General features: G+C 42.6%; 1 protein-coding gene across 5 annotated transcripts in view; it reads left to right on the top strand.

Moving 5' to 3' along the window:
• Positions 1-13263, top strand: part of B3GNTL1 (UDP-GlcNAc:betaGal beta-1,3-N-acetylglucosaminyltransferase like 1) — a 166154-nt gene that overhangs the window by 137120 nt on the left and 15771 nt on the right. For all 5 annotated transcript variants that reach the window (XM_080993952.1, XM_080993953.1, XM_080993956.1 and 2 more), the window contains one exon: positions 9581-9716. In XM_080993952.1, the coding sequence (XP_080850078.1) occupies positions 9581-9716 (136 nt within the window). The remainder of the gene's footprint in view (positions 1-9580; positions 9717-13263) is intronic.

The raw sequence follows: 13263 nt of genomic DNA, 5'->3' as shown, positions 1-13263 counted from the left end.
GATATGGAAGGGACTCAGAGGGTCATCTCGTCCAACCCCCTGCTGTTAAGATTCCTGCTCCATGATTGCAGTCATGGGATTGTTGTCTATCACATGATGGTGCATGTTTTGACTCCACAGAGTGGAAAGTGACGGAGACAGGATGTTTGTGTTACTGTGTTCCGTGAAGTGGAACTATTGTCCTTTGTTCTTTTTCTCTTTGCTGTCGGATGCTAGAGAGGGAGGGAGCCATGTTGCAGTGCTTCTTGTGTGTTTATATGTAAATAAAGTAGATTAGCCAAAATGCTGAGTTCTGTTACGTAAGCTGTGAAGACTCTGCGGATCCCTAAGTGTGCCAATGTCTGTTGGCATCGGTCACTGTGTTGTTCGGGCAGAAGAAAGCTTTTGAAGTTCCCGAACGGACGACCAGGAGGGGGAGAACATGCCAGTCGGGCATGTGTCTCTGCCAGGGTCCTACTCGAGTGTAGGACGAGCTCCTGACAACTGCAATGCAGGTATCTTTTGCCCAATGTGGGTCTCAGAACCACAATTCTGAGATTAAGAGTCTCATGCTCTACCAACTAACTGAGCTATAGGTTTGCTGTCTATTTGTATTTTCTCTAGATTGTTCTCACAATCTTTCTGAAGCTGATGGAAGACATCCAAGTTTATTTGGGCACATAACTTTCCTCCCTGATTTCATACTTACTATGGAAGAGTTCTCGAAATAGGAACAAACAGATTTCAGTAGGCACAAAGTGCTACAGCAAGTATGCTTTCAACAAGAAGACCAGGGAGGACTGTTTGGTAAAAAACCAGCATGTTGTAATTTTTTGTTTCCTATACCCATTCTGCAAGCTGAAATCTGATGTGTGAGGCTACAGAGGGCTATGGTGACCACTAGGCATTTGAGACCTGTCTTTCAACTACATCTTCAGTATCCATTGGTGACTGCATACACATTATTAAGCTAGTCCTTTTGTTCCACTGATGTGCTGAGTGGCAGTCCTACCTGTAAATCTACTCACAATTCTCTCCAGTCACAGGGAGAGGAGCTAGCAGTTGTTGCACTTGGTTACCACAACAAGAGCTAATCTTTTATAGCCCTTGATTTTAGTTTGTCACTTTTTTGGCAAAAATAAATGTTTTCGTCCTTCAGATAGGCTTTAAGTTCTCGTAGCTTTAGATTTTTAAGTGCAGAAAATTATTAGGGGTTTTTTATGACTGCTTTGATTTTGGGAGTGATGTGTTTGTGTTTGTGTATTTTTAAAAGGCAGATCTGGCTCCTTTTAAGGAACTAGAAGAAGGTTCTAGAGTTTCCACTACTGTCTAATCTTGGAATGTCGTGCAACATTTGTAACCTTGTGCATTAATTTTTTTTTCCTTCTGGGAATCGTGTATCCTATAAAAACTGATTAACAGACATCTGTCGACAAATGCCAGCAGCAGCTAAGCTCCAAATCAGAAGATCTTGTAACTTTGCGGTTATTATTTAAGAGATTTTTTGCATCAAGTCCAAAATTCCATTGTTAGCTAGAGGGGCAGTAAACATTACAACCCTGGGTCTCTAGACACTGTTGAAATTTCATGTGGACTGGCTGTTCCAATTGGCTGCATTTATTTATGAAGAGTTTCCAAGTTGTGACACCCGTCGTGGTGATGAAGTGCTAAACTGCCATAAAAGGGGCATGTTGCACTTGCAGACGCGAAGAAACAAACGTTCACTCAACTCCTGAGATCCAATTAATAATTCCCATCAGAAATCAAAACACCTTCATGCTCTACTTATTATTCCTGCCTTTACGATTCTCATGTCATAATTAGAGGGGGATGTGAAATCATGACTTGTAAAAACTACGCATGTATTCAGTGCTTTGCAGTTTAGAAGAATATTTCCCTTAAAACAAACTTATTTCCATTAAAGCATTTCCAGAAGTTTTGAATTCTTCATAGCAAAAGTACTTTCTATGGACATAAAGAATTAACACCTGGGCTCTGCCTTGCATGGAAGGAAGGATCCTTTAAACGATTTAACATTGAGTACTTTCAGCATTTACATCAAAACAATCAATATTGCTTTGTATCGACATACCTCACACTGCGGTCCAGTTGTATTACTATATCCAGTTGTATATGTTTAAATAAAATCAAAATGATTTATAATCGGATTATAGGCCAGGTAATTCAGAACATTATGCTTTTTGAATAGGTGTAGATTATGATTCTAACATGTTTAAGTTTCAATGTCCCTCTTGCTAGTTCCTCTCCATGCATCTAGCCCATCACAGATTGTGTGAATTCTCTGAGTAAATTTACACCATGTTTTAGTTGTTCATTGGGTATGTCATGGACATACAGGCTAACATCTGTTGGATCTTCACACCCTCGTTCTTCCTATACACAAGTGGCAAAGAGCAAATGCTCTCAGACATTATTTTGAAAGGGGAGAAATGTCCCCACCACTAGTACCTCTACAAAACATTATCTACCACATCTGCCTTGGGATATTGCTGGCACTGCTTTATTTAATCTTGTAGATCTCACCACCGGAAAGAAGGACAACTACGCACTGCTGTTGTGATCCTATCAAAGCCCTAGTTTCGCTGTGGAATAGTGAGATGGAAAGGGCCATCTACACAATCACTCTTAAGCACCATCTCTGGCCTTGGGGAGTCTGGTTTAAAAGCTCCTTTGCTGTGGACAATGAGGCAGGAGTGGTGTTGGTTAGAACAGAAGTCCTGGTTCAAATCTGACTAAATAGAGCCACGAATGCATTCCACGTCCCTGCCACGTGTCAGTGACGGTAGCAAACAGAGCTCCCCTCTCTACCACATCACCCAGCAGAGCTCTTTAAATCCAGACCCAGACCTGTAAAAGATTTCTGAATCAGTTTGAGGAGGAAATTGCTCAGGGCTGTGCTAAATTTGCTGTCCCTATTGGTTCAGGTGTGTTGGAGGTCTCTAGAGCACCATCAAATTACAACTTGTGGGATTGGTTTCAGTGGTTGCAATCCAAGGATGTGGACATGACGTTTGCAGTGGCGAGGACTGTGTGTTCATCATAGCTCATATAACCAGCAGGTGAGGCCTTGGTGGTGGTGCCAACACTCGGGGCTGACTGGTTGGTGGTGACCTATTCCGTGGTGGTTCCCCATTTGTGGAGCTCTTCCCTAGTGAGGTGCATCTGTCTCCTTCATTATTGATTTTGCAGGGGGGGGGGGAACCTTAAAAGCATTCATTTTTACCCATTTGATGGTTGAAAGACACTGTTCCCGGCAAACCTGAGATCACTGTTTAAGAATGTTTTAAGCTGCTTTTTAGAATGTTTCAAAACTATGGGGGTTGTAGCGTTTGATCATTGTCTGCTGCCTTAGGGTCCTTTGGAGGGAATGGTGGGATATAACACAGTCAATCAATCAATCAGTGTGAATCGACCTCCATTCAATGGCTGATCTGATGATAGAAGCAGCAGGAGCATGAGTGAGGAAAGCTACAAATCTAGTTTTGACTAAAACAGGTATTGTACCTTGGAGACTTGTAAAAACATGTGTTACGGGATGATCCATTACTTCACTTGTTTGTGGTTACTTTTTACTCAGTCAGGCTCGGGCCTGCATTTGATGCAATGCATGAGGTGATTTGTGTGTGTGTGTGTGTGTGTGTGTGTGTGTGTGTGTTTATTGATTGTGCGGCAACCTGGCAGTGATGTGGTGGGCAGGAATGAGAGATCACTCCTCACATATCATGCACTTCCATCCTCTGCCCAGTTGCCATTTTGCGCATGAAAGCTCACAGCATAAAATCAACCAGAGAGTAGTTCCATGTTGAACGAGGCCTTTTCAGTCTGCCTTGCATAAATTCTCTTTGCCCAAAATTGCATTTCAGGGGTTTGTATATTAACAATGTTGATAGTTACTGAATGATTTTGGAAATTCAGATAATTCATAACCAAGTGTTACGCTATTTTGCACAGGTCTTCTGCAGATTTAATAAAGGTTTAGCAGTGATTAATGACTTGGACATTCTATCCTGCCAAATTAAGATCCGAAGGAGAGGCCTTAACTGTCAAATGTGAAAGTAGGATTTCTGTTTCAGCAAACCACACATGGGTTTGTCTTTTCAGCTCTAGAGAAGTCGTTTTTTAAAGGGTTTGGCTAGCCAACAGTGCAATAATCAATCTTTCGTCCCTGGAGACCAGGCTGCTACAAATCTTACTTTAGGTGAAAAGTTGAAGAATTTGATTAGTTGGTCTCATCCCAGCTCCCCTTTTCCCACATTTAACAGTTTGGCACAAGTCACAATCTTTTGTTATGGGAGGCCCAAATTTGAAACAGTGGGGAAATTTCTGTTCAGAATCAAAGTACCTTGACAGCAGTAAGTGTGCTAGCTTAGACACAGTCATTTTTGTATCTAGCTAGCTCTGTTGATCTTGTAGTGACAGAAGCATATTCCTCTTCGGGGTGTGCAGTGCTTCCAGTGGAGCATTTTTAAAATTATTTTTTCAGCAAGAATTCATCATTAGAATATACTGATTTAAGAGTCCTGTTATATCAGACGAAAGTCTACCTGATCCAACTTTCTGTTTCTAAGTATGGCAGCCAGGTGCCTCTGTGAAGTTTACAAGGAAGGCATGAAGGCAACACCTGTCCCCTGTTGCTTGCCTCCAGTAGACCACATTCAGACAGTCATTGGCCCTAAATTAGCTTTTGCCTTTTCTTAACCATTTGGCTGCCCTTTTCTGTATGCTTTCTATTCTACCCTGCCTCTTGGTTCCTTGAAGTTCCAAGATAGCTCACAATCATACTTCAGTAAATAATCCATCTATTTAAATGATTTTGTGAACACAAACTAAATTAATAGATCATAGAATCATAGAGTTGGAAGAGACCACAAGGGCCATCGAGTCCAACCCCCTGCCAAGCAGGAAACACCATCAGAGCACTCCTGACATATGGTTGTCAAGCCTCTGCTTAAAGACCTCCAAAGAAGGAGACTCCACCACACTCCTTGGCAGCAAATTCCACTGCCAAACAGCTCTTACTGTCAGGAAGTTCTTCCTAATGTTTAGGTGGAATCTTCTTTCTTGTAGTTTGGATCCATTGCTCCATGTCCACTTCTCTGGAGCAGCAGAAAACAACCTTTCTCCCTCCTCTATGTGACATCCTTTTATATATTTGAACATGGCTATCATATCACCCCTTAACCTCCTCTTCTCCAGGCTAAACATGCCCAGCTCCCTTAGCCGTTCCTCATAAGGCATCGTTTCCAGGCCTTTGACCATTTTGGTTGCCCTCCTCTGGACACGTTCCAGTCTGTCAGTGTCCTTCTTGAACTGTGGTACTCCAGGTGAGGTCTGACCAGAGCAGAATACAGTGGCACTATTACTTCCCTTGATCTAGATGCTATACTCCTATTGATGCAGCCCAGAATTGCAGTGGCTTTTTTAGCTGCCGCGTCACACTGTTGGCTCATGTCAAATGATGGTTGGTAATTGTGAGAACAGACTTAGAGTGTTGTCTGTCCCCCCCTCCCACCTCTGGATTAACTAACAAGATGCCTAATGCAATTCTATGTAAAGCCTACTCATTTGTGGTTTCCACTATTCAGTGCAGCTTACTCCTGGATAGGTGTACATAGCATTTCAGTCTGAAAGAACATGCAAGGTTAATTCCACGATTTCCCACGTGGCCCAAAGAGATATTGAATTACAACAAAGAGCCCTTTCATTTAAATGTTTGCTTAGGGTTTTCTAATTTATACAGTCGTACCTTGGAAGTTGAACGGAATCTGTTCCAGAAGTCTGTTTGACTTCCAAAGCGTAGCTTCTGATTGGCTGCAGGAAGCTCCTGCAGCCAATCAGAAGTCCCGGAAGCCCCGTCGGACGTACAGCTTCCAAAAATAGTTCTGAAACCGGGACAGTCACTTCCAGGTTCGTGGTGTTTGGGAGCCAAAACGTTCAAGAACTAAGCTGTTCGCAAACCAAGGTACGACTGTATATTACTTCAAAGGGCTGCTGTATTTAAGCATAATCGTTTGTATCCAGTTGTGTCCATCCACTCATAGAAAGCTCTTTGTTTCAGCAGAGGCTTCTTTGAACCGAGGAGGAAGCTCTTTTGACAGATTCTTCCTTCCCTGTAGAAAAAAACAAAACGAATTCTTATGCCCCACAAACAACCCAGAGATGCATTTTAAATAAAAGGGCACATTCCACTCATGTAAAAGTGGAATCATGTAAAAACACGCTGATTCCCGGACCGTCTGCGGGCCGGATTTAGAAGGCGATTGGGCCGCATCCGGCCCCTGGGCCTTAGTTTGCCTACCCATGGCTTACACCCTTCCCCCCTCCTCAATCTGCCCCAGAGAATTGGGGTGCTTTCTAGAATTGTGTGGGTGGTAGTGCATGGCTGCTGCAGGAGAAAGGGGGAGTATGCCAAAATCGTCTCCTCCCGATCATTGGAAATAAATTTATTCTACCTAACAATGACAGGATTATTTTTAAACATGATTTGGCAACTTAGAATATAGGGAAAGAATCCTCAGTGTAAACTAGTGTTCTGTTCTATGGTCATTTTTCTCTATGCCATACTAGGTAATAACATTCTGAAATATTACTTTTATGGTGGGAATGATTACTTAAGAAAACACTCAAAGCATGATGGAAGACAGTGAGAAATGAGCCTAATCAAAACGAACATAAATTCTTGCAAACAGAACTGATTTTACCAAATTGTAGGGAAGGGATGGGCGGAGGGGAGAGAGAGAACTGCCTGCCCTGGGTCTGTTGAGGGTGCTTAAAATTGATAATCCTAACCTATTCTCTGCGTTTGCAGATGTTTCCTTGTTATGGTTGCAAAGCATGTGGATTCAACATTTCAAATAGGTCCAGTATTTGCTTATGTTATCTGGTGTTTATATGTGCCAAATTGGAATTTTATTTTGAAAGTGCAGACATAAAAATACACTTGGACAAAAAGACATCTGCCAGCTTGCTATAAAGGCCACATTTTAGCAATACTGTCAGGTTTACAGTGCTGTTAGTTGGCTTTCACTACAATTTATTCTCTGGCTCCTATACTGTCAGTGTGCTCATTTTGTGTGTGAAAGAGAGGGCAGGGAGAGGGAGAGACTGCTTGATTTCCATCATCTTTAAAAGATCTAAAATGTGTAGGTTCAGAAGGAATATGCATCCATGAATATACATATACATATATATATATATATGAAGAAATTCAGCATACTGCTAAGGAGATCGCTCTGGCAGCAGAAGCATTCCTGCTTGCCTGCTGGAATGATCTGCCCTCTCCCACACCATCTCCCCACTGTTCAAGGGGGTCTGCCCCCAAATCAGTTTGGGGGCACATGATGAGTGTGTGGGAGGAGGGGGAGAATGAGGAAGAGGGAAAGCCCTGTTGTGCTAGTGCAGGGATGTCCAACAGGTTGATAACAATCTACTGGTAGATCCCCAGGAGGTTTTGGTAGATCATGGTCGATTGCTGGTTCCCTTTCCTTAGCGTTGGTTAAATTGAATCCAGTCCCTCCCCTCGCCCTGCCCTCCATCGTCACACGATCTGCGGAATGTAAGATGGAGTTTAGTCAGCAAGTGAGTGGCTGTTCCTTTTTCTCCCCAAGAACTCTCCAAAATGGGGCTATCCTCCTCCCTTAAAAAAGGTCAACAACTTTGACCTGAACCATCCAAAAATGGAGGTAGATCACTGCCAGTTTTTAATTCTGTAAGTAGATCTTGGGAGTTGGCCACCCCTGTGCTAGTGGAAGCTTCCATTAACAAGACTAGTTAGTTGGTTAGTGTATTGTTACAGGCTGATAAAGAATCTAAAGTTGCACTTCATATCCCAAAATGTGGTAGAACATAGAAGGCCCCTCGCACTGCACCACAGCCTCAACCCATCATTCACACTCTCCCTCTCATATTCTCTCTCTCTCTCTCTCTCTCTCTCTCTCACACACACACACACACACACACACACACACACACTACATGCATGCATACACACCAAACCACCACCATCACAAAACTGTCTGTCTATCTGTGTTTTCCCCTCTGTCATATTTATTCCATTACGACTGTGTTATCCTTTCACTTCTTGAACACATATTTAATAGACTAAGAACTGTGACTTCCATTTGATAACATAATATAGGGAGCAACAACTGAGGACAGAAGGGAGGTGCTATTCGGGGGTGAAAGGAAGTTTAGCTCTAAAAGCCCTTTGTGATAAGCAGTTCTTACACATTTCCTAAATAAAAAAGAGATTTTTCTGAGAATTTGAGTGCTGAGTGTGTTCAGAGATGGGGTGGGGGGTTGTATGTGTGCACTGCTGCACACTGCAGTTTATGGGGAAAACAAACCAACTTTTCAGACATATGAGCAGAAGACCAAGTATTAGAAGCCCCCCTCCTTGTTTTTTGGTTTTCCTCTCTGAAATGCCTTTAGATTTCTTAAGGATCACCTTATAAAACAGACATCCATTAAGTTCCAGAAAACACGCAGAGTATTAACTTGTGCAAAACTAGCCCTGGGAAAGAGCATGTTTTTAAATACATGGTCCAATTAGTTCTGCCGCATTTGAGCACTTAAAGAAAGAGCAATTACAAAACACCTCAAGTTGGGGGATGCTGAATGGATTGTGGGCGTTTTTTCTCCCCATGGTCTCTTTCATGGAATGAAATCCTGTTCAGTTATATTCCACCAACATCTCACACACAGATATCGGTGTCAGTTTAATAATACTTGACAATAGTGCCAATTTAGAAACAACAACCCATTGCTGAAAAATGTAAGTTTTTGTTCATTTGACATTCGTGCTTATGGTTTACAGTATTTTATGATTATATTTTGGTTCGAGTCACTAGGGTGTTTTCCCCTCTTAACTATTTTTAATTTCAGTTGTGTTGCATTTAGCTTCCTTTTCTTAAAAAAAGAAACACCAAAACATTTTCAGTACAGTACATTCCTTAGGATTATAGGAAGCTGCCTTATACCAAGTCAAACCTCTTGCTCCCTATTGCCTCCGCTGACTGACAGCAGCTCTCTGGCAGGGGTCTCTCCCAGCCTTCTCTGCAAAGACCAAGTATTGAGTCTGGGGCCTTGTGCATGCAGAGCAGATGTTTTACAACTGAGCAATGGCTCTTAAAAGAACCAGTGCAGCGTATCCATTCCTTGGTGTGATCTATGTCAGATATTTCACTCTCCCAGACAGCTCAGGGCATCTTACATACAATGCCTGGTGGCCATCCATCCAAGTTGGATAAGACAACAGCAAAGAATGCCTTGGGCATCCTCCTGCTCCTTTTGTTCAACTTTTGGCAGCTTTAATGGTCTTAATTTTAACCTATTTCGCAGCTTCATGTTCCTATGATCTGAGCAGCATGGGCTGATCATGTCCTAAAACCTACATGTTGAGAGTCTTCATCTCCCAGAGACATCGAGTTTACTATTTACACAAGGAGAATGTTTCCCTGGTGACAGCTTTTGGCTCCTCTGGCAATGTTGCTGGTCCGTTTTCTGTGTGAGTGCCTTTGGAATGCACTGTGTCTCACTGAAGATGAGTCTTGGTCTCTCACTCTTTCCCTCTATTTCTCAGGGGAACCATCTGGACACACCGTGTCTTGTTTCTGGAAGAGAGAATCCTCAGTCGGTGGACTTTCTTCACCATTTGGAATGCTGGCAAACAGGGAAGGAAGCTCTTTAGGAGCTTGACTCCAGCTAATCAGAAAAAAGTGAGTTTACAAGGAAAATGCACACAAGAATGTCGCTTAATAAATGTTCGTTCTTCCTGCCATATATTTTAATATCCATTTACTTAAGTTTCATTCTTCCACTTATTATCTTGGTATGAAGAAATACATAGCCATATTTACACTGCTGGTGGGGTTTTTTAAAATGCTAAAATAGGTTTCAAAATGGCATAGCTAAAACGAGATGTCATCCTAAATGCCCCATGAAAGATAATTTTGGGTGACGCTAGCCTTGCTGTGTCAGGTTGTCCTGTTTATGTGTGACTTGTTACCCTTTCAAACATGCACCATGATTGCAGTTGTAGGCTTGCTCACATGTGAACACTGAACACAGGTGCGAGCTGTGTCTCTACATGTGCAAATGTTTGTGTGAAAGAGCACACACTTCTAGAAAAATAGCACTGCTTGCTTTGATGCCTTCCCGGGAACAGAGCAGAATAATGCTCAATAAATAGCCAACTTTGTTTAATCTCCCTGCAAACAAATCAGGACAAATTCTCAATAAACTGGTTGTCTGGAAGCAACCCCACTAGAATCAAATGACTTCCCCCCCTGTAACTAGCCTTGAACCATTAATGCACTCCCAAACAAATGCGGAGAGAAAGCATGAGAAAGAAGACATGATAACCTGTTTAATCAGCAATCCTGAGACCACCCATCCAGGCAAAGGAAAGGACACATACAGCCCACAAAGTGCAGCACTGCACATTTCATCAAGACAGATTTAGTTAACAGAGAATAATGTATTGTCATTAACTGGAGTTAAAATGCATTGGAAACCAGGCCTTGAAAGCAGGCAACAACCAGTGCATCGAGTCTGTAATTTCATGGATTATATTATTATTTTTATTAAGGTGGGTAGTGCCTAAAGATGTTCAACACTATACAGAACATTTTAAAAGGCAGGAGTCCTGCCTGCAGGCTTCCAGCCATTGGTCATCTGTAGAAAAGTCTGATTGTAAGAAATACTTAAATCAAACCATATAGCCCTTACTAGGATTTCATCATAATTAACCATGTGAATAAAAGCATACAGTGGTACCTCTAGTTACAAACTTAATTTGTTCCGGAAGTCCATTCTTAAGCTGAAACCATTCTTATCCTGAGGCACACTTTCGCTAATGGCACCTCCTGCTGCGCGCAGACCTCTGGCACGCAACTTCTGCTCACATTCTGGAGCAAAGTTTACAACCAGGAGCAACTACTTCTGGGTTAGCAGAGCTTGTAACCCAAAGCGTGCGTAACCAGAAGCGTTCGTAACCAGAGGTACCACTGTACAGTTATACCACATGTTGCGTTTGCTTCAGGTTGCGCGTTTTCAGGTTGTGTCCCGCGGCGACCTGGAAGTACCGGAAAGGGTTACTTCCGGGTTTTGCCGCTCGCGCATGCACAGACGCTCAAAGTGATGTCACGCGCATGCGGCAAATCACAACCCACAGACACGCAGAGGCGGGTTGCGTTCCTCTCAGGTTGCGAACGGGGCTCTGGAACGGATCCCGTTCGCAACCAGAGGTACCACTGTATATAGTAAGGGATTGAAAACCACCATAGCAGTATGCCTCCCAAGGCAGTGTCTGGAAGGAAGAGGTAGGAAATAAACATGCATGCATTTATGTCCTGCTTTGGGCAAGCTAGATGCGACGCACAGCACCCCTTATCCAGAAACGAAACCAGACTGTAGATTATTCTGCTTCTGAATCCACTTCCCACCTCTTAGTGACAAAGAAAGCATACTTCCGTACATTTTCCGGATGTCAGCTGAAACTCAGTTTTGGATAATCTCTCAAAAGCAATGTCATCACCTGGAATCTGTGAAAATTGCCGTGAGGGAATATGCAGTTATGTACCCAGCTTCTTGCTTGTGTTCTGTGGAAGCTGCACATGAACCCAGTTCTCCTGAATGCTTGTTCAGTACTTTATTTGCAAGGCCACCTTCCTTCACTCTAATAATAATAATAATAATAATAATAATAATAATAATAATAATAAATTTTATTTGTATCCCGGTCTCCCCAGCCAAAGCCAGGCTCAGAGCGGCTAACATCATATAAATAAGACAATATGCATAATACAATATACAATACTGTAAACTTAGCATTGAGTGGATTATTGCCAGCATGAGAAGCTTAAGTTCTGGACACATGCAAATGATTACTACTTTTTAAAGCTGACTTAAGTCTGTGCACTCCAGAATGTTGAGTCACCATAGTCACTTGAGTGCAGTTTGCAAAATGGTTTGATGTTGCTATGGAAATTTCATCATTTTCCTCCATCGTTGTGCAATGCTTTCTACAAAATCCCCTGATTTGCTTTCATTTATCTTGGATTCCAGCTGATGCAGTTGTTTCAGAGACAGTGGGTGGGGACGGGGATTCAGTCTTACACAAGGCAAGACCTCTGGACACAGCAAGCCAGCCCCTGGGACCTCTTTTTCCAGCCTGTTGCTTGTTTAGCCCCCTCGCTTATCGGTTGAAATGCTCACTGGTGTGAGCAAGTTACAACTTCCAAAACTTGGCTTGCGATTGGCTTCTTAGTCCCTGATAAACTTTTGTGCCATTTATAGAACCGCATGCTAGCAACTCAAGGTTGCCACCCACTGAGAGAAGCCGTGGTGCAAGAACAGAATGATGCAGCTGTCTGTGGTGTTTCGCCATCAGGCGAGTCAGCTTTTCCCCTTATTACAAAATGGAGAAGCTCTTCCTAGCGCTGGTGTGGCTCTGAGTAACTGAGATGCTGACAATCTTCCAAGCTGACCTTTGCATAACATTTGCTTTGGCAACACTTGAGGCCAGGATATTATTTTGCTTGTATCAAGGTTGTAATTAGTCTCTTTTCTTTCTACTTTATTTTGCTATGGAAAACAGCTGGCAGCATTAACCCTTACATTTCTGATTGTTGTTTTATTTTGATGGTTGCCTTTATTGCAGCTTTTTAAGGGAAACTGCTTACGACACACACCTCCTTCCTTAACATGTAGCTGTCTAAACAGGAGAGTGTTTCACTGGATTTCTGGTCAGTGCAACCACTCACATGTGTGTGAGATTAGCTTTTTGTGCTCAGTGGTAGAGATCTGCAGGGTACTGATCTTTCAGAAGAGTCCAGTGCATGTTAGAACTTAGGTGCTTCCAAGTTCTTATTGGATCAAATACATTGGGTCTTTTCTCTGACCAGAGTCCAGTAGACACAGAACTCCTGGTTTGGGTTTGGCTGTCCTTGGCTCTTCCTATCCGTAATCCCTTATCATTGCCTTTTCCCTCTTTCTGTTGACATCAAGGTTGCAAATGGCAAGGCGCTGTTTTTGTTTTGCTTGCTCCTTTGTCAAGCACTATGAGTTTATTTGGAAGCTACCCCATGCTGACATTCATATGCTGGGCAGCTGACCATGAAGATTTTGATGGCTCAGTATAAATAGTAGGATGGTTTTTTGGAATGCATCATGAATTCAATCCTGATCTTTTACAGCTGCTCAGTGATGTAAACACCCATCCCATTACACACTGGTGGCTGTGTAGGTGCCTTTTCGTGTCTG

This window comes from Podarcis pityusensis (genome assembly GCF_964106645.2).
Source record: "Podarcis pityusensis genome assembly, chromosome: 2".
NCBI classification, from domain to species: domain Eukaryota; kingdom Metazoa; phylum Chordata; class Lepidosauria; order Squamata; family Lacertidae; genus Podarcis; species Podarcis pityusensis.
This window is presented reverse-complemented; position numbering and strand designations above follow the sequence as displayed.